The sequence below is a fragment of the Ovis aries genome, chromosome 11 (assembly GCF_016772045.2).
Source record: "Ovis aries strain OAR_USU_Benz2616 breed Rambouillet chromosome 11, ARS-UI_Ramb_v3.0, whole genome shotgun sequence".
In the NCBI taxonomy this organism is placed as follows: Eukaryota; Metazoa; Chordata; class Mammalia; order Artiodactyla; family Bovidae; genus Ovis; species Ovis aries.
In genome coordinates, this window is record NC_056064.1 from 6977550 (window position 1) to 6999612 (window position 22063).

At 42.3% G+C, this 22063-nt stretch overlaps 1 protein-coding gene across 1 annotated transcript in view; it reads left to right on the forward strand.

Annotated features, from left to right (window-relative positions):
- The window catches only part of ANKFN1 (ankyrin repeat and fibronectin type III domain containing 1), a 393710-nt gene that overhangs the window by 345579 nt on the left and 26068 nt on the right, over positions 1-22063 (forward strand). Inside the window, exons 15-18 of the mRNA XM_060395103.1 lie at positions 2372-2538; positions 5343-5493; positions 7023-7191; positions 15826-15992. Coding sequence (XP_060251086.1) covers positions 2372-2538; positions 5343-5493; positions 7023-7191; positions 15826-15992 — 654 coding nt within the window. The remainder of the gene's footprint in view (positions 1-2371; positions 2539-5342; positions 5494-7022; positions 7192-15825; positions 15993-22063) is intronic.

The following is a 22063-nucleotide window of genomic DNA, read 5'->3' on the forward strand; positions in this document are numbered from 1 at the left end:
TGGGTCTGTGGCCACATCTGCTTGTACACCAAGTACCCCTAGCATGCATGTCATCAAATTCTGCTGATGTGAATACTCCCATTTTCCCTTCTCTCATTAATTGTTTCTTTCTCTTTGATTACCTGTTCATATCTCAAAAATTTCACCTTGACTGAACTTCCTGTAGTTAACTATCTGTGATCTGCTCTGAAGAGACAAGATGAAAAAATTCAGCCTTATCGATCACCTGATAGATGAGCTCCTCTCTTCTTAATCATGAAGTTAAATTTTTCAAGTCTATCTTTTGCCATGTATCATAAAAGTTACTTATTTGCTTTTCTATAATGCTAGTTATGTCCACCTTCCAATTGTGTGTCCCTTTTCTGCTTTTCTCACACATTCTGTTTTAAAGACAAGGCCTGATTGCCACATGGGGCATACCTGATATATGCAGAAATAGTACTGGGTACCAAAGAATCTGAAATTGAAAAAAAGAGTCCCTGCCATTAATTTCATAATCTAGTTCAACCAAACAACATAAAAGAAGAAAAATATAAGTTAAATACTCCTTCCTCTGTATGCCTACATTGCCTCTATTATAAACGGGTTTCAGTATATTGTAATCATTCCTCTACTGACCTGTTTTCCATAAGCTCTTGAAAAGTAGGGATTATATCAGGTTCACCTGAAACCCCAGTGTCTCCTATACTATCTGTATCTCAGTATGCTTGATAAGGATGTGAAAAGAACACAATACAAAATAATGTATGTTATTCTCACTGCAGGAATAATAGAGTAATAATCTTCCCAACCTAGGGATTGAACCCAGGTCTCCCTGGTGGCTCAGAGGTTAAAGCGTCTGCCTCCAGTGCGGGAGACCTGGGTTCAATCCCTGGGTCGGGAAGATCCCCTGGAGAAGGAAATGGCAACCCACTCCAGTATTCTTGCCTGGAGAATCCCCTGGACGGAGGAGCCTGGTAGGCTACAGTCCATGGGGTCGCAAAGAGTTGGATGCGACTGAGCGACTTCCCCATCCCCTTCCCCTTCTCCTGCATTGCAGGCAGGAGGGAAGCCCATGTTAGATGTTACAAATGGTTCATCTACAGAGGAGGGGTCACTCCTTCATACGTTTCCGTTCCATACTGAATTCTATACCATTCTAAATACTTGTTTTTCCTCTTCCTTTTTGCCTTCCTAGAGGTAGCATTGATTCCCTTTTTCACCCGCTTTGAAAACAGGCTAAACGCTGGTATACAGGAATCCTTCTCTTCGAATCAGTTTCCTGAGTCATCATGCCCGCTTTCTCTCACCATCACACTGCTCAAATGTATACAAAGCCTTACCTACTGATATAGGGGAAAGGGAGCATCTATATCACCAAATATTTATTATCTGAGTCCCTGCAGTCACGTAGAGAAAAAAGTCACAGCCTTAGTAAGCTGGCAGTTCCTGTGGCCCCAACTTCATTCAGTCTCTGCTGCCTATCGAATAGCGTGACGGGACAATTTGCAACGCAAGGCAAATTCAACGCAAATCTATTACAAGGTAAACTTTAAAAGCTTGTAAAAGTTACAAAATTTTGTGAAGCTGATGAAGACAAGGAGACCTAATCCAACAACACGCATAGCTCCCGACAGCTGAGAATCTAGCAGAGGTAGGCCAGTTAACAACTGAAGAACGCGCAAGGAACAAGGATCATGTAAGAGACTGACTTGAAGATCAAGTGTTTATGCCAGTGGGAAAAAATATATGAAGCCTTCAAATCCTCTCGCAACAATTATCCTGTTCATCATCACATTGTGAAAGTCAAATATTAGGAAGAGCATTCCAGCTATCATATAATTTAGTAGTGACCAATTATAACTCAAGTGTTAATAAGATATATTGCTATTACTTGTTTCATTTTTTAAGATAATCAGTCAAATTCTCTTTTTCTCTTACTTACTATAAAACTTTGACCCTTTTCCTGACACCAATTGTCCTGAAATAATGAGGCTTTTCTATACTGCTTTATCAGTTTTTACAGTTATGCCCCAGCTAAACAATAAACCTCCAAGGATAGAAATTATGAATTGTATTTTTCTTTAGTACCTTCTTCTACCACCACCAACCCATTCCAAATCACAACTCACACAGCTACTTGTGGAGCAGAAATCTGAGGAAAATAAGCATGCAGAAAATATTACTGACTGCCTACCTGCCTTGGAGGCTAATTCTCCTGAAGGTTAAGATGGCTGTACCAGCAATACATTGTTAACTGTCATGATGGTGATATCCAAGGTTTCTAACTAATCACCTAGCTACAGCTCCTTTAATTCATGACACAGTGTACCTAAGAAATGAAAAGAGATTATCTTTTAATGTATTTTTTGTTTTATTTCTCATCCTACAGGATATTCTCTCCTATCACAAAAGGAGTCATCAGCGTCTCTCTCCTGGATTATATCTGGGTTACCTAAAGCTGTGTAGCTCTGTGGACCAGATCAAAGTTCTTGTTACCCAAAAGCTGCCTAACATTCTCTGTCATGTGAAGATCCGTGAAAACTATAACATTTCCAAGTAAGCTATGAGAAGTTTGGGTTTTTCTTGTGATGAAACAATGGTTGAACGGATGGGTTTGACGTGCCAGAAGGAAACTGAAATGTGCCTCCGGGTGAAGTTTTTATGATGAGACGCCTTCAGGGGCCAGCACACGGGGGCAAAGGCATCGCTCGGTCTTGACATTAGGGTAAGGAAAGTGAAAGTGTTAGTCGCTCAGTCGTGTCGACTCTTTGTGACTCCATGAACCATAGCCCATCAGACTCCTCTGTCCATGGAATTCTCCAGGCAAGAAGACTGGAGAGGGTTGCCACGCCCTTCTCCTGGGGATCTTCCCAACCCAGGGATCAAAGCCAGGTCTCCCACATTGCGGGCAGGTTCGTTACCTTTAAAGGCATACCTCGATTTTAACATTAGGATAAGCAGCGCACCCATTTAAACAGGATGCTATCCTTTCACTTTCCTCTCTGCAGCCACTGACAGTCAGGTTAGTGAACAGATGCCCTTTTCTTTCAACACTTCTATCTCCAAAATCTTTTCTCCATAACCTAAAAAGTCATATTTTAAAAAATCGCTTGTGTGAATGGGTTCTAGTAGAGTGACTGATTTCCCCATAATCTTAAAGGACCCTCCCTACTCTCATTCTTCCCACGCCTAATCCCCTGACTAAGGACTTCGTATGTTTCCTATGCTCTATATGATTCTCTAGGGAAGAAAAGAAGTCTAGGCCTGAGTTTCTGGAAACTGCTCTATGGTTTGGCATTATGGTGAACTGCCCTGTTAACTTTGGAAAAGTTGCCCAATCTTGGTAATCGGACCCAGCTTTACGACTAGCCCTCTAGGAGCCCTCTGAACGTCTACTAAGATGAACTGAATTGGGCTCAACATGGAAAGACTAGATGAGAATAGAAGAAGAACTTGGAAAAGAATTTGTCAGGCTTCGGTGACAGTTGAGATCATCCAAGTTGCACCTACAAATTTGCTTAACCAAAGGAGACTCTAATTTGGTCATTTAAAATCTGGTCCCTAAAGTGCAAAGGCCTTATTAACTGTAGTGCCTCACAATATATTACTAAATATGCCTTGGTGACAGTGATGGCGATGAGGATGACGCATGAGGTCTTTAGAGCATTCACCAGCTGCCATATTCTCTTCTTTCCCTTATCACACACACCTAGACCTGAAGCCTGCCATCTGGTGGCCACTGCTACAATCAGCAGTAGTAATCTCCGGCCTTCCCAAGAGGCTCATCTGTGGGTGGATTCTGCAGCGGGTACTTTCACCCATTTTCTAGATTTGTGTCTTAAAGGTTTCGATTCTATCTTTTAGTGGTTGTACCAACGAATTTCCATTTGCCAAGGATCCAAGTTTCATTTCTACAAAAGATTCCAGTAGTCTTCATTGTACCAGTTTCATCTCCCTCATCCTTAAAGGCTACACTGATTAGTTAGTGGTGGATGTCTAATGGTATTCCTCCTGGTGATTTATTTTCTAAATTGATTACAGATACTATTTCAGCAATGTGGTCCTTTCGATTTTGTGCATACTTACGCTAGTCAGCACCCCTCATTTAGTTCTCTGTCAGTGATGGAAGAAAAGATAGAGTTCCCAAGCAGGTTCTCAAAGATTTCAGTTATTTGTGAAGCCAACAGTATGCCCAGATTGAAGCGGGATTTAATTTTCCTTTTTTTCCCCTCTTATTGAGACAAAGGGTGTATTTTTCCATAGTCTTTTCCAGTATGGGAATTGAAATGAAACTGATATCATGAAAACAGAAACTTTCCTAAGAGGGGAGCTGGTTAAAAGAGAGTATATTCTGATGCAAAGCTTCTGTCACAATCAATTTCATTTTCTGGCTCACAGCTTGGAGCCCGGTGACTGTAACCCATCAGGGAGAGCCCTCAGAGGATTTTCACGAGGGTGGGAAACACGTTAGCACCTCCTCTCTTTCCATCCCAGAACAACAGGGCTTTCCTTTCCTCCCTAGCCTGCTCCCGAGAGCACATTGCTTCTCCTTGCCATCAGGAGCAAATGGGCCCAGTGAATCTGTTTAGAGACTTGTGCTAAAACACCTTACAGAAACAGTGCTGCCCAAGAGGTATTTCCCTTGATCTTTTCAAGATCCTTTTGAAGAGCAGCTTTTGGGGGACAAATCAGATGTGCTTTCCTCCCGCCTTCCTTCTTTCCCCTTCCTTTCTGCAGAATGTTTGGAAAAGTTCACTAGGAAGGATGGTAGAGCGTGCAGAATAAAGACGCAGATGACTGGTTTAAAAAGAGGACAGAATCAGTGATGTGTGTCCCCTGGTTCCTTTTATTGGAATTGTCTGGTGTTCCTGTTTGTGATTCTCCTCAAGCTTTTGGAAAGGGAAAGAAACCAAAATAGTGCCCACGATTACAACAGGCCAGGGTTGAAATGTGCCATGTGGTTCCTTGCCTGAGTTGGACCAGAGTCCTGCGGTTAGCCAACTGCTGAATTAACCAGCAGATGCCCCTGTGGTAAAATGTAGGGTCTTAGAACTTACAGGGGATCTTCAGGGAAAGAAAAATCATTTCAAAATATTTCAATGCTCCAATCTCAAAAACTGATTCATTACAAATCAGACCTGCTGTTCTGAGGTATATGTGGTTTGATAGGTGAAATAAACTTGAAAAGAGCTCATTTTAAGCTCTATTTGGGTGGCAAAAAGTTCAAATTTCATGAACTGCATCAAGTTTTAACCACCAAAAATTGGTTATTCAGGTTCTGGACATATACACTAAAAATGTTCTGAGCTGTGTTCTGAACTTTTGTTGTATTTCTAATTTTAACTTGACTCAACATACAGAGAGGAGTGGGAATGGGTCCAAAAGCTTTCTGGCTCGGAATCTATGGAAAGTGTGGATCATACTCCTGACTGCCCCATGCGATTGTTCTTCTACGAGCTCCAGATGGCAGTGAAAGCTCTCCTTAAGCAGATCAATATACCTCTACATCAGGTACTAGTCTTTATCATTATTTTTCTCTTCTTTTTATGACTCATGGAAACTGCGTTATGGTGTAAAACTCAAGCGGTGAAAAATTACACGTATATACATTTTGTTCATTGACTCACATGCCGCGTTGCACCTACATGCACGTTTTCAGTCTGATGCCTACACACGGGCACTGAGCACACTTTTGTACCTTTACACTAGCTCTTCCAGGTTGACGTCTCCCAAAGTTCCCAGACCCCACTCTATTGTGGTCTGGTCAAACAAGGGAAAATTGGCTAACCCACCCTGAAAGACATCAGCTCTTAGCTTCAGGAGAGCGTGAAGCAAGGGGAGTAAACAAATAAGTGTACAGTTAGATTTGCAAATGATTTCCTTAAGAACAGCAGATGACTGGTAATATGAACCTAGAGCAGTGGCCAAGGTTGTTGCATGCTGTCTTTCCACAAACAGAAAATTTACTGTCAAAATTATTGTCTTGTCTAAGTCCAAACGTGCAGATCTCACCTCCACTAATAAGCAACTTTTAAAAAAGAAACTGTTGGCTCAGAAGACAAGAGTCAAGGTTTACTAGGTTTTGCCTAGTGAGCTAATATCATGCAGCATTAGATTCTCTTCTTTTTGCATTTACCATCTCTCTCCACTCAATACACACACATACTATTTCTATACACACGAGTAAAATAAGCCAAGTTTAGCCTGCAAACAGGGACACTGTAACAGGAGTGACTGGCTCTCTTTAAACCACAGACAACCTGAACTGGCCTCTGACCCAAGGAGACAAGAGGACAGATTAAAGACGCCAAGAGTGTTCTTCCATTAGGGTACTACTCTGATTACAAGTCAATGTTGCAAAGCTAGTCCAAAACAGCTAACGGTGAAAAAGAATAAATTGTATGAGATGCTATAAAGACACTAGGGGAGTTAACTGGATTATTCCAGGGGTGGCCATATACTCAGGAGGAGGAAAAAAAATGCCAGCTCAACTTCTGACAGTAGATACCATTAAAGGGTTTCTTGGGCTTAGCAGGTCTGAAGCAGCTCATATTTCATTGGTGACTCTTGGGCTACGCATACATTGGGAGCAGGCTGCCCAACTGCCTAAGAGTACATACGACATTTTTTTTTTTTTTTTTTTTTTTGGTACTTGTAAAATTTTCTCAGTCCTTGGCCAGAAACTACATTTTCCCCCCTTAACCAACTTAAATTGAAACTAGTGGATTTTTAATTCAATCCATTTTTGTTGCTTCATGTAATTATATTCATCATTTTGAAAAGCCCACAGAACGCAATCATTTTCTGCTTTTATAAGAAGCATAAATGTTGTTTTCAGAGTTTATGTGGAACATTACTGCCTTAAATCTTGATTTTATATAGCATTATTAAATGGACTGAACCCTAATATTTATGTTGTATAAAAATTCCAAGCTTAAAGTCATATAATTTTGTCAGATGTTTTATGCCAGTTTGGTGTTGTTTATGTAAGTGCCATGTTGTAACTCTCCTATTTTTCCTCCGCGCGTGTCCCTCTGCAGGCAAGGAACTTCCGCCTCTACACACAGGAGGTGTTGGAAATGGGTCACAATGTGTCCTTTCTTCTCCTGCTCCCTGCCTCAGACGACGTCTGTACAGCCCCAGGACAGAATAATCCTTACACCCCACACTCAGGGTTTCTTAACCTCCCTCTTCAGATGTTTGAACTTGGTATAGTAGCTTGTTTCACCTAGAAATATTAACCCAGCCTCCTTATAATAAAATCACAAAGTTATATCTGTTCCCCCTTGTCCCAGTGGAGGGTCAATAAATCACATGATGGCTTTGGCAACAACCCTTCCTAGAACTGTGTACAAGTCTGAGAGAAAGCAAAGCTCCAAGACTATGTGCCTGAGCAATAATTACTGAAACTTAGCTAAGGCCCAATGGAGAGGAGGGACTTCTGAACAGAAAGTTCAGTTATCAGGCTGCAGTCCTTGCCTCCCCCTTGCTTTCCTAAAGCATAAATATAAGAACTGATGTTTTCATGAAAAGCACTGCCCCTTCTCTTTCTTTTTTTTCCTCTCTCCCCGTCTTCCTGCCCCCTCTTTACTCCAACTGGGAAAAACACTGAAATTAAAATGTGAAGTGCATATCAATTTAAAGCAGAAAAAGGTCTGTAACTTTAAGTAGTGCTAACTTATTAAATAGACTCTAAATTTCTAACAGACCATTTGAGAAATTGACAGGGTCTCCCAGGAAGCAATATTGTGATTATAATGTGGGATTCTCAATGGTAGAAGATCTCATCCTGACTTTCAAAAATGGGTAGCCTGGGCCCCGGGTTCTCTATTTTTACAGAGACCCCTGCTGCCCACTGAAAATGTGAATAGGGAGGCTTTGTCTCCTCCCTATGCTTCATCTTGTAACAGGCCAATAAGAGGCAATTAACAAGCGTTCCGTCAGTTCAAATGGACTGTAGGACCTGTGGGCGTGGGAGTGAATGGGTGGGTGGAATAGAAGGCAGTCTCTCTTTGGATTGCTCCCCAGCTGCCAGATTTAGCAAGAGACGAGGCAGCTGACTGATGTTTCATTTTGAGACCTGGGCATCTGAATTTGAATTTATCTCTTGAGGATAAATGGATGACGTCTCCCAGTTTCCCTTGCTCCAAGGAGTTGACATGCTCAAAAGCTGATGAACAGCAATTGCTCTTTTCCAGAGGAGGGAGAGTTATTCAGAGAAGCCTGAATCAGACTTGCAGACGGAGACTCGAGGGTGCTGGGTCCTCTACTGTGTGGTACTGGCAATCATTTAGCTTTCTTGTAGCTTTTCTGTGCCACATGACTGATAATATTGGCCATAACACTCCCAAGATGCCTGAATGTGACTGTGGCCATTTAATGAGTTCCCCATACAGTGGACATTTTTAGTCTATGATATAACTGCACTGCTATGACGAAACATGGTTTGAGTCAAAGACTTTCAATTCAGGTCCACACATACACATCAGGTGTCTACTGTGGAGATTAAGAGATGAGTTAAGACAATGACTCTGCCCTCAAGGGGCTTTTTAGTACAGTGGCAGGAGTAAAATAAAGATACAAATTAAATTTTAAAATACGTATAATGTGCTTAAATCTTAAGTATTAAGTGATACTGAAAAAAAGTAAGGAAAGCATGTTTTCTTAAAGAAGGTATCAGAAAGCCACCTTGGAGAGAGGGTATTTGTTGTAGGTGTTAAAGAATGGACTGGATGCTAAGAACAAGGATAATGAAATCTCTCTTGTCAAAAGGAGCAGAATGAGCAAATACATAATAGAAGAACTCAGAAAGAATCAGAAAAAGAGCACGTGGTCCAGTTTAGCTCGATCTGGGAGAGGACCGGAGGCAACAGTAGCCATAAGCCTGTGAGGACAAGCTGTAGCCGTATCGGGCAGTATTTTATGAATCAGGCTGAGGAATATATTTAAGATGAGCTGAAAGCAGGATTGGGGAGATAATTCAGAGGCTGTAATAATATTGTGATGTCACAGTAGAAACAAACTCAAAGGAAACAAGTGTAGATGTGAGACGTGTGGGAAGCAACCGACAAGACTGGGCAGCTGTTTGAATGAGGACAGTCAGAGCTCAGAGACATCTAAGCACCCCCGTGGTTTTCAGTTTCAAAGACTGTGAGGATATTGCTACCATTACCAGACCTAATGAAACCAGGAAAGAAAATGCTTTGGGGAAGAATATGATGCTCTCAGCTCTGAATATCTTGAGCTCGGTGGTAAAGAACCCACCTGCCAATGCAGGAGATGGAGGTTTGATCTCTGGGTCGGGAAGATTTCCCCTGGAGTAGGGAATGGAAAAGTGCTTCAGTATTCTTGCCTGGAAAGTTCAGTGGGCAGAGGAGCCAGGCGGGCTATAGCTCCTGGGGTCCCAAAGAGTCAGACGTGACTGAGCATGCACACGTCTTGAGCGTGCAGGTGTTAATTCAACATCCAAGCGGACGTATACAACTGGCAGTGGAAATGCAGGAGACGAAGTTGGTTACTAAACACAGGAATTTGGCCAGACTCTGCTGGTAACAGATGAAGCCATGGAAGTGAGTGATTTCCCATGGATGGATAAATGACAGAGAAAAGAACTAAAGAAAATCCTTTATTGGAGAGCGAACTGAGAGCCCATTCTATGTAAACAGGCCATACTGTTCCATGATTACAGGCAAAAATACATGAGGCTCGTTTCTCAATGTTTCAGGGGCCTGGGTGGGAACAACCAATGGTTTAGTATCAATCATAACAGTACACGACTCCCAAGATCCTGGAGAACCAAGCCCTGCAAGCATCCTATCTTTCTTGCTGGGAGGCTCCCACGCTCTTCTTGGGCAACCACACTTTATCCTACCACTGTTACTCTCCATCCTACAATTTCCTGTCTTCATTAATTCATCTATAAATATTTATTAAGTAACCTACTATGTGCCCCTCCTCCCAAGTGGCTAAGTGGTAAGGAATCCTGCGGCCAGTGCAGGAGATGCGGGTTCCATCCCTGGGTCAGGAAGATCCCCTGGAGAAGGAAATGGCAACCCACTCCAGTATTCTTGCCTGGGGAAATCCCATGGACAGAGTAGACTAGCAGGGCTATAGTCCACGGGGTTACAGAAGAGTCAGACACAACTTAGCGACTAAAACTGAGCAACTGAAACAACTATGATGTGCCAGGCATTATTCCAGGTATTGAAAAATCAGCGAACAAACTCCTCATGGGGCCAATAATATTCCAGTGGGGGAGACAAATAGTAAACCAATCAACAAACATTAGTATTGGAAATGTCAGGCAGTAGTGAGAGCTGGAAGCAAAAATAAATCAGGGTAAAAGGCTAGACTGAAGGGACAGGAACTGCACTTTTGTGTAAGATGACGAGGAAAGGCCTCTCTGAAGAAGATAATCTGAGCAGAGATGAGAGATTTCCATGGAATGAAAATAGCAAGTGCAAAGGCCTGAACAGTAAGAGTGTGCTTGACTGAGACATCAGTATAGATGGAATGTAGGTAAGCAAGAGCAGCAAAGACAGGAAATGATATCAGGTCAGCATCAGAAGGTCATTCATGGCTTCATCGGTCATAATAAGGACTTTGGATTTTATTTTTAGTGTGCTGGAAATCCAATGGAGACTAACTTTTAATACAAGCTCTGCAGAATACAGTAGTCCCATAGGGTGTTCCTTCCTAGGATTACTGGTGGGGGAGAGAGACTGTCACACAGGAGGATGCTGTGAGACTCTATGAGCAGGGTTGAGCTGGGGCAAAGTGGTACAATCGTAGACCCACTGCCCCCCACAGCTTGAGGGCTGATATCCCCAACCCTTTGGAGAGGAAGAGGCTAGCACTCCTCTGCAGTTATAAAGCATGTGCCTGGGCTGCCCCAGGAATAAAAGGAAAAGCCCTTAGAAACTGTCCTGAAATGTGGCATCTTGGGGATTTGCCTATACTGAGGAGGTGACCCTGCCCTGACCCCATGGGTAGTCACAACTGACTGTAGGCCTATGAAGAGGAAAGCTGACTTTTATCGATTTCATTGACTCTATGACTTTGACTGACTCGATGAGCAAGATTAAGAAACTGGGAAATTTTTTAAAACCAGTTTGAAGCCTGGTATGCATTTTATACTTCAGTGTTCAGCTATATGCTTCATTCAACAAACATTTACTGAGTTTCCACCTGGCATATAGTACCACTGTATGCCAAGTACTATGCTAGGGCTGGACACATAGACATTAATAGGACACAGTCTGCCCACTGGAAGCCTAGAACCCAGTGGGGGATATTATCTATACCAACAGTCCCAATCCAATGAAAATTCTTCTGTGAGAGGTCAGTTGCTGAATTTCAGAGAAAAAACACCTAATCCTTTCTTACAGAGATAAGATTTAAGATAGACTTTGAAGTATAAGTAAATATTCAGGGGGAAAAAAAAAAAAAAAGGTAGACCAGGAAAGGAAAATCATTGTAAGCAGGAATAGCATGCACAAAGGTTTGGAGACCTAGGAAAAATGCATTTCACTTTAGCACACTCTGAGTAGCTCACTGCGACAGATGCTTAAAGCATCTGAGCAAGTGTGACAGGAGACAAAACTAAAATTGAAAAAAAAGGAAAACTCACGAAGGGCTAAGCCACCCCAAAGCAGTTAGACTTTATTCTATAAGCAATAAGGAGTCATTAAAGGTTTTTAAGGAAAAGAATAATATGGTTATTACCATAACAACTCTGGATTGCAGGACAACAAGAAAAAGGCTTGGCCTAGAGGCAATGAGACAGTTAAGAGACCGGCCCAGGTGGGCATTGATAAGAACTCAGACGGAGACTGCCACAGCAGGGGGACAGAAGAGAAGGCAGGGGCAAGAGGAATTTAGAAGTTAAAGTCAATAGGACTTTGTGATTGATTTAATGTGGCTGAAGAGAAAGATGGAGGAGCCACGGAGTCTGAAGAGGGTGCTGAAACGGATAACGCTGCCATCTACCAAAGCAGGAAATAAGAGGGGACGAACAGGTTTGGGGGAGGGGAGAGATGATGAGTTAGTTCGGTCTGACAAATGATGAGTTTTGTTTGAGGGGCCTGTGGGATATCCAGGCATTGAGCCTAATGGAATCCAGGCCACAAGCTTATAAGAAATGGCACAGTCCCAACCCTCATGCCTAATGCCCATTTTTCATGATTTAGGATACCATTCCTGAATTCCAGCTGTCAACTCGTTCACTACCAGGAATCTTTAGAGAGGCATCTCATACCCAGGTTCTTTCTGATACCTTGGCAGAGAACCACAGAACTACACTGAGCCTAAGAGTTAATCTTATTGGTTCGTTAGCTTCCAGACTAGGCTACATGGCCCAGACTGATGGGACTCTATTGAGTAAGCGATCTTTAGGAAGAATATTCTAACCTCAGTCCTGTTCTAATATTCAAACCACTAAATGCCCCATTCTTCCCAGGGGGATGGGGAAGGGATGTGAACAAAAATTCATTTTGCATCTGATGTGTGCCACATGCTGCCCAGGCACTTTATTATTATGTTGTTTTATCTTAGGTAGACATTATTATCCTCGTCTTACCTGTAAAAGAAAAATACCTGAGGCTCCCTGGGGTTATATGCCTATTATGAAGGTAGTAAGTGGTAGAAGTATAATTCAAATCCAGTTCTGTCTCCTACCTAAGCCTAAGCACCTTCTGCGCTACAGTACCCCTAATCTGACTCCCAGTGTCGGTGCTGACGGCATTTTAGTCTGTCACTATCTTACAAAGAGAAAAGACAGAGAAAACACCGCAGAAAATTAGTCTTCGTTTGTAAATTACTAGCAAATCATGCGGTCTGGGATAATGCATTTTTGAATCCGTTTACCATTTTGCCTGCAAAATGCATGTGATTCACATTAGGAAAAAAAATTAGAAGCTTCCAGTCTATCCTCCCCTTCTCAGTGATGGCTACCAAATGTATCATTGCTAAACCACAAAAGACTATGTTAAAGTCACATTTGTTAAAGTGACATTAAAGGCTCCGGATGAAAACCCCTAGAGTGGGAAAGTGAAGTACTGTCCTTGTCGTTGGAAGGTCCTCGGCGCTCACTGTGGCGGGTGGCGCGGCCGTGTGGGTGCTGGGAGACCACCCACTGATCCGAGGCTCTGACCACAAAGAAACTCAGCAAGAGGGAGTTGTGGACACCCTGGCGTTCTAGAATTCAGATGGGACTGATAGCATTTCCTCTAAAGAAATTCTTCAGTGCCTCTATCTTCCAGTCATATTTTAGAAAGAAGGAAAAAAAAGATGATTTTTTTTTTTTTTTTTTGCAACTTGGTTTGGAAAGGCAGACTGTGAGACACTTCACTCTTCAGCCAAGAGAGGATATCTGTCAAGTGCAAACAGGATATAATTCCTCCTTGAAAGGCATGAAGACACATTCAGGGAGCTACAAGGGTCAAGAGTAAGCTGAAAAGTAACTGTGATTCTTTCCTGTAGAGCAGCCAGTAAATATCAGACTTGAAATATACCTTTTGAAAGAGGAAAATCAAACGCACCTTGAGGAAAGAGAATAGAGGGGAAAAGGAGACTTTGGAGTAAAGTTCTGCTGTCTTCAGATACATTCTGTTGTTCATTCAGGCAATAAACCATAACTGAGAAGTTAGCCCCCTCCCACCCCACCCCCGTGGCTCACATCATAGAATCTGCCTGCAGTGCAGGAGACCCGGGTTTGATCCCTGGGTCAGAAAGATCCCCTGGAGAAGGGAATGGCAACCCACTCCAGTATTCTTGCCTGGAAAGTCCCATGGACAGAGGAGCCTGGCAGGCTACACAGCCCATGGGATGACAAAGAATCGGACACAACTGAGCAACTAACACGACTTGACTTGAGAAGTTCCAGTGCTCCAGGTTTTGAGGAAATAAACATTAACAGGAGATATGGTTTTTGCCCTCAAAGAAATCAGTCCAGTAAACACATTATTACAATAAAGCAGGATAAATGTCCTGGTGTATTTAAAAACAAGTGGTCTAGGACCACAAAAGACAGAAGCTAATTCTGCCTGGAGTGAAAGAGGTACCAGTTAAGATTTCACTGAGGAGAAGATATTTAGCCTGAATATTCAAGTATGAGAAGAAGCTGACATGAAGGTATTGGTAGAGAAGGTACTGGAGGAGGAGGAAATGGCATGTTCACAGACATGGAACAGCTTGACCAAAGCATAGAGTCGATGCAGGCAGAGGGTGGAAGGCATGACTGAGGATAGGTTAAAATCCTAGATCTCAAGGAGCTTGCTTTACTGTGATGTTTGGATTGTATCCTGAGCCACGAAGGTGCTCTACGGAGGTGTATAATCAAGGGAAAGCATGACATGTAGATCATTTGGGAAGAGCTCCATAATTTGCATTTGCTGAGATCGGTTCTGCTGTGTGTCAGACAAGGAACAGTTAGAGCGGAGGAAGTAGAAGGAGGGATCTAATACAAGAGAGAAAGAAAGAAAAAAAAAACCCAGAACCAAAACTCCCCAGAATCAGAAACCACTCCTTGAAACAGTGCCCAGCTGGATTAAGGACGGACCACTGGAGCCGTCACTCCATTCTTCTCTACCCCTTCAATACAAGGAAATCCAAGCAGAGCAGGTCACCCTTAGCCTCACGTGAGTTTCCTCCGGAGGGAAAATCAAGCCAGGAAGCAGGCAGTGGTAAGATGGGAATTGTAGGGCACACAAAGTCTCTCAATGTGCAGAGAGGTAGGGCTTCCTCAGTGAGGTGTGGAGATGACCAGATGCCCCGTTTTGAGGTAGTGTGGTTTTAGCTTCCCAAAATGGCCAGGTCTAGGTCTCCGGAATCAATAGCAAAGAGGCCTGAGGGCAGTAATTAGATGTTCTTCCTGGAATTCCTCACCAAAGAAGCCAGAATAAAAATGCTTCCACAGATCTGGTGAGTTATTACAGCCCCATTTCCGAAGCATGGAGCACACTGATACAGGTCAGAGGCACACAGCGTGAGTGAGGTTCCTGGGAAGTAACTCTCCAAACTCAGCAATGGCCAGGAAGAGTCTGGTACTATGCAAGTCTGAATCAGAATGCTTGCCTCATCTTACTGGACTCTGAAGTTATAGTATGTGAGCAGAGCCGATCAGAGAAGCATGAAAAAACCTGACCACCTCAGGCTGCCTGCATCAGGCTGAGACCCACGCCCCTCTCTCCCTTCTCCACGGCAGAGATGAAGGTTAGGCTGTCTCCACTGGCCTCTAGCCCATTATCTTTTAAGAGAAGAAGGGGAAAACAAAGCTGGTCTGCAGCACGCTAGCTCCATCATCTTTCCAGAGGAGTTGAGGAGTGGAGAGGCAGGAGAAGAATCAAAACTCATCATACTCGGTCCTTAGGAAGTTTCCCAGCCAGACAAAACACAAAACACACCCTGAGAAAAACATGTCTTTTATCTTCTGGGACTTCTGGCCTTGGAAAGGAACACGCAAGATACACACTAGAAATCAGACATGGCAATCAAAACTGGGTTTCAAATGGATGCTTGCCTCTTTTTTTCTCTTTAAATTGGTAAGCAAACTTATTTTCCCAGTAGTAGCCCAACTTTAGGGGCTGAACATAAGCTGCAGCTTGAGCCAACTCCACTTCCCCATACCCTACCAGGACTTGGTAAACCTTAAAAGGGAATACTGTCTGACTAAAGCCAGACAACTGGCCCCTTAAGAGCACATTTATAATTTATTTATGGCCTAATATTTTCCAATGATAGGATTAATAAATCATGTTTTCATTCAACTTGTTTTCTCTGAGGTATGAATTTCTCTATTTTGATACCAGATCTTAACATGTTTTATTTTGCTTGTCCATTTTCCAGTTCATTTTTGCAGCTACAGGGAGAAATTTATTAGTCTGTATTGCCGCCTTTCTGCTGTTGCGGAGCTGGATTCTCTGAATACCCAACAGTCCCTGAGGGAAGCAATCTCAGACAGCGAAGTTGCAGCTGCCAAACAAAGACACCAGCAAGTCTTAGATCTCATTCAGGTAACAGTTTGTTTTATCTGAGGTAAGAGGAAGAAGGAAGGGACAGGGTGGTGAGGATGAGACCCAAGCATGAGAAAGAACAGCAGTCTGGGCAAAAGACCACTATGTGCAAATAGACTGTTAATTTGGTTAAAATGCAGAACTCAGGGAAATACGAGTTTTTAAACAAAGGCTTAAGAAAAAGCTACAGATAAATCAGTGTTAATAAGACCTCTATCAGGCCCTGTCGTGGGTCGCTGTAGTCTCCTACGTTGAACAGAAAAACAACTGCCAGAAGAAGTGGAGATCAGAACATTAGTACCCAGTAGCCCAGTGATAATTCCAACAGAAAGAAAAACTGTATTAATTCATTCAATATCAGAGAGAAAAAGAACAGAATGACCCATCTGCTTATGTAAACCCAAATTCAGGACATAAGATCTCTCATTCTTTGGACTTCTTTCTGGCAGAACTGACATTTTAATGCATAGCTATAAAGGCTTAAAAATGTGTGAGCCCTATGGTGACGTCTCAGGGTCTTGAGACAGTGGGACTGAGTAGTCATCAAGAGAATTTGGATCTGGTCTGAAACTGCCCCTAAATCCCTTGGACAAGTCTTACAATCTTTATGCCTGTGTGCGTGCATACTAAGTTGCCTCAGCAGTGTCCAACTCTGTGCGACCCTATGGACTATAGCCTGCCAAGCTCCTCTCTCCATGGGATTCTCCACACAAGAGTACTGGAGTGGGTTGCCATGGAATCTTCTTCTCCAGGGGATCTTCCTGACTCAGGGATTGAGCCTGTGTCTATTACGTCTCCTGCATTGGCAGACAAGTTCTTTACAACTAGCGCCATCTGGGAAGCCCTTTTATGCCTGCGGTATAACCCAGCTCACAAAATGGATGCACGGTCCCCTCTTAACCTCAGGGGACACATCTCAAGACTGGATGACTGAAACTGCAGATAGTGCCAAACCCTGGATATACTATGTTTCCCTATATGTACACACCTGTGCTAAGTTTAATTTATAAATCCGGCACAGCAAGAGATTAGCAACAATAATAAAATAGAACAGTTATAGCAATATATTGTAACAAAAATTATGTGAAAGTCTTATCTCTCAAAATAGCTTATTGTACAAATTTAATGTCTTTTTCCATCTTAACTAAACACTAATTATGTACTGTGGCCGTGACTTTTGCGATTTGCGGTACAACAGCAAAACCACTAGGAATTCCTTTTTCCTTTTTCACAGTTTCATGGAATGAAGATTCATTCTTATCATAGATCTTAGCAATTTCACCATACAGGTTTTTTGTCCCTTACCTTATCAAGTATAGGACTGTCAACTGTTCAATTAAAGAAAGCACTTTGTAGCTTCTCTTTGTCATAAGCAAATTGCCAGCATCTTGCACTCTTGCACTTTGGGGCCACTATTAATTAAAATAAGGGTTACTTGAACACAAGAATTATGACACCACAGCAATCTGATAACCAAGGTGGCTACTAAGTGACTAAAGAGTGGGATACGCTGGACAGAGCGATGATTCACATCCTGGGAATGCTGGGCAGGATGACAGGAGATTTGATCCCGCTATTCAGAACAATGGCAATTTAAAGAGTTATGAACTGTTAAACAGTTCATAAACAATGGCATTTAAACAGTTATGAACTGTTTAATTCTGGAATCTTCCATTTAATATTTTCAGACCTCAGTTGAGCAATGGTTATTGAAACTGCAGAAAGCAAACCATGAATAAGAGGGGACTTCTATAACAGCAATAACTCCATCATGAATATCACTTTGATATATATTCAGATCAATCTGATAAATAAATATTTGTTGGACACAAGCGTTGGGCACTGTAAGGGAGATATGAAGTTGAATTACACATGGTCCTTGAACTTCACTTAAAATTCATTAGGGTAAACAAGAAATGTGTATAAATACTATCTGTAAAAATGATTTAGGTGCCAAATTTGTTGCCTCATCACTCAGTCATGTCCGACTCTTTGTGACCCCATGAACCGTAGCCCACAAGGCTCTTCGTCCACGGGATTTTCCAGGCAAAAATACTGGAGTGGGTTGCCATTTCCTTCTCCAAGGTACCAAAAGAGAAATATTAAAAAAATAAAGTAAAAATGTTTTGTGTCAACACAAAGAAGTAAAAATTTACTTATATTTGTGGGCATTAAAAAAAAAAATGCTGTAGAGGATGTAACTGATATGTGAGCTGGGCCTAGGGGCATAGGTTAGTCTCAGTGAGGAGAGACAGAATGAGGAGCTGCCAAAGAAGCATAACCAGATAAGGGAGAAAGAGCGGAAAAATCCCACCTGGGGAATGATGTGTAACCAAGATTAGTTTGGGCATAAACCGAGTAAAGGACAATGGTGAAAAATTAGGTAAGAATGAAAGGAGCAATGAAATCAGATCACATGAGGCTTTATTAGAGACCATAGTAAGAAATTGGTACTTGATGCTGTAGGCCGTAGGTACCCAGCCAAAGTGTTGGAGAAAGTCAGTGACAGGATCTCACAGATGTTGAAGACAGATTCAAGCAGCGGAGGATATTCCTCCCATTCGCATTGATGTGTGGCCACACTGGTTGCTCACAGTGAGCACTCATTCTCATTGGCTACTAAATCATTTGCACGTCATTCCTAGACTTAAGGAGAAGACTAAAGGCAGGGAAACCAGATGCAAAGCTATTAGACAACCCTCCAAGCAAGTAATGAGGACCTAAGATGAGAAAATGCCATGAACTTTGGGCAAATAAAGTTCTCTAAATCTCAATCTCCTCGTCTGTAAAATAGGGATGATAATAATAGGAATAGCTTTCAGTGTCACTGAGAGAATTGAATACGATAATACATATAACGATTTCACTGAAGTGCGTGAACATAATAAGTGTGCAATAAATTATACATTCATCCACTAATAAGAAGGGAAAATACTTTAAAACATGATGTGCAAGACTGGGGGTTTATTAAGTCCTCGTGAAGAAGATATGGTGATATGCTTGCAAAGTGTGAGCCAGACGAGTCCTATCCTACTTCTCTCATCCTAAATGAGATATTTTAGGTGACCTCTTAGACTGAAAAAATAAACCTTTCCAGAACTTACTTGCTTTCTTGACCTGAAAGCACAGTATTTAAAAATTACGAACATTTACATCATTTATTTTATTTCTAGTAAAAATGAAAGATTGATAGGGGAAGGAGGTGGGGAAAAGAAGAAAGAAGCAGGGGGAGGACGTGAAAGACTGGCGTATCTTTTGAACCCAGTGTAAGGAGCAGGGGAGCATAGTAAGAAGAAGAATGACCAGAATTCAGTTACCATACATTTTTAGTCTGGAATCTTCCACTGATAAACCTTGGGCTATTGGCCAATTTATTTGATCCAAGGGTCTCAATTGTAAGAACTGGACTGGACGACTTCTTAAGCACTGAGTTGGCTCTAACACTTCGTGACTTCTTTAACAGCCATAAATAGTTTTATAGAAGCGCTTCTTTAACTTTACCTTAGGTCCTATCTCCACTTTATTCCAGCTAAGGCTCCCCTGACTCCACTATGTCCAACCAAGAACACGGACTTTCTTTAGCCTGTCACATACTCCAAGAGTCCCTGGCTCCATCCTTCCTTCCAGATGACAGTCCTCGCCCCTTTCTCTCTCACCTAGCCTATGGCTCCTCTGCTTTCTCCTCTTTCCTTTTCAGCACACCATTAAGTGGGATGGATGAAGGCAAGCGAGGCCAGGAATTCTTTAAAGTTCTAGCCTGCTCTGGTTTCCTAAAGCAGGTAACTTGAGAGCCCTCTCTCCGTACTCTCCAGCTAGCCAGCCAGGTAAACGGAGACTTGGATGAAAGCCAGTTCTCCAAGAGTTCAAGAAAGCACTTCTTGGCCAGGCTAAAACCAGACCGTCTTGCACCCACAGCCTTCAGTGGACTTCCTTGCTCCGTCCAACATGGATAATTTCACTGACTAGAGTTAATGCAGGATCACCTCTCTCCTTAACGAGACTGGGCTTCTCAGTCTCTCCTGCTCAGAATGAAAACCAGCTGCAGCCATTCACCCATTGGCATCCAGCACTCAGTCCACCACACACCATAATCGGCAGAGGCAAGTGCCAGCTGTGGGAGCATTTGTGTGATTCCAGATCTAAGACAGTGTTGAAGGCACTACACAAACCAAACATTGTAAAGAGCAAGGGAGTCTGTGTAAATACAGTTGGGAAAAGAAGCCAAGCAGTGCAGCCAGAGAGGAAGGGCTGGGCCGGGGGAGGTGCAGAAAATCATAGATAAGGTATACAGCCTTTACGGACAACATATGCAGCAGAAATGGCAGAGTGCAGAGACTTGGCACTGGGCATATTTGGAGCTGCTAAAGCCGAAAGGGCAATTAGGCTATAATTTATATACTGGAATGCTTCAAATGCTCCTAAGCTGTAATAGAAACACAGCTCATTAAATATAGCCAATCTATCATCCCCTCAAGCACCTTGTAACTGTGCTGTGAGAAAGCCAATCACCTTTACATTTTAATAAAAATATTATCTTGCCTGCGTACAGAGAAAGGAGGGTAATTTATGGGATGAAAACCAAAATTTGTAAAGGGCAAAGTGAGAAATGGATGCAAAACTTTTAACCAACAGACCTAGTGAGTTCATGGGCTTTCTTTTTTAAAAACATGTCAGCAAGTCTTTAGAAGCTGTATTTGGACGTTAAAATCAAGGGGATTATGTTGTCAGTTATTTTTAGATCAACAGTATAAGGTAAAAATGAGTGAAAATTGTGCTTCTTTTAAAGCTACTTAACTAAGTCCGTTCAACTCAGTCTATAGGCTTCCCTCTACCTGGTTCTGACTTCTCTTAACACTTCCTCACTGCCATCACTGAGAAAAATTAAGAAATAAACAGTGTCTCTACACATAAGTTTTAAATTTTTTGTACTAAATCTCACTATCCATCCTCAGTAGTAAGGCTAAAACAACCTATCCAAAGAGAGCATGTGGAAGACAAGTTATTAATAATTGTATTCATTTCTTGAGGCTGCTGCAAGAAATTGCCACAAACTGAGTAGCTTCAACAGCAGGAATTTACTGTCTCACAGTTCCAAAGGCCAGAAATCTTAAGTCAAGGTGTCAGCAGAGCCACACTCCCTCTGGAGAGGGGGAGAATCTATCCTTGGCTTCCTCCAGCTCCTGGCGGCCACTGGCGTCTCTCGACTCGGGGCTACCTCAATTCAATCTTTGCTTCTGGTCACACAGCCTCCTCTTCTGTCGACCACAGCTCTGTCTGCCTCCCTCTCGTAAGGATGTCTTCATGCAGACACTCGTCACTGGAATCAAGGCCCACCTAGATAATCTAGGGTAAAATCCTCCCATCAAAATCCTTACCAATCACATCTTTTGCCATGAAAAAGATCCATTCTTTTATCATATAAAGTAATACAGGTTCCAGGGATTAGGATGTGGACATATATTTTGGGAGGTCACATGCCGTCCACTATAGTAACCATGATTGTATATTGCAACAACTGAAAATTGTATAAGAATGTGCAGATTACAATGTGCGCTCACCTACATCATCTTACTTAATCCTCAGAATAATTCTGTTCAAGGACAGAGATCTAAAGTATTAGATAACCATTCACTCATACCTTCGTTGGCTGAACAATCATTTACTGAGCACCTATTCTTTGCACAGCCAAGAGTAAAAGGTAACAGAAGCATAGTACCTGCCTTGGCAGGACCTCTAAAAGCTGCCCACAGTCATGCAGTGCCTCACTTTGAGATGAGAGTATGCTGCATGAGGTGAGATCAATAAAAGCTAGCTGAGAAAGCAACAATCTCATTAAGAAAATTTGTCCAAGCGTTAAATGGAACTTCCACTTTATTTACCCCTTGAACTTCAGATTTTTCCCTATATAATGTTCAGTGGGCCTGCCACTGTTGAACCTTCAGCCCAGCTCACTGGCTGACAAAGCCTGAAGCTCAATTTCATGCTTTCATTAACAACACTAAAAACTCTGCTCAGTTCTGTCACTCCAGGATAGAACATTACCAGGAGGCAAGGGAAAACGGCAACCAACC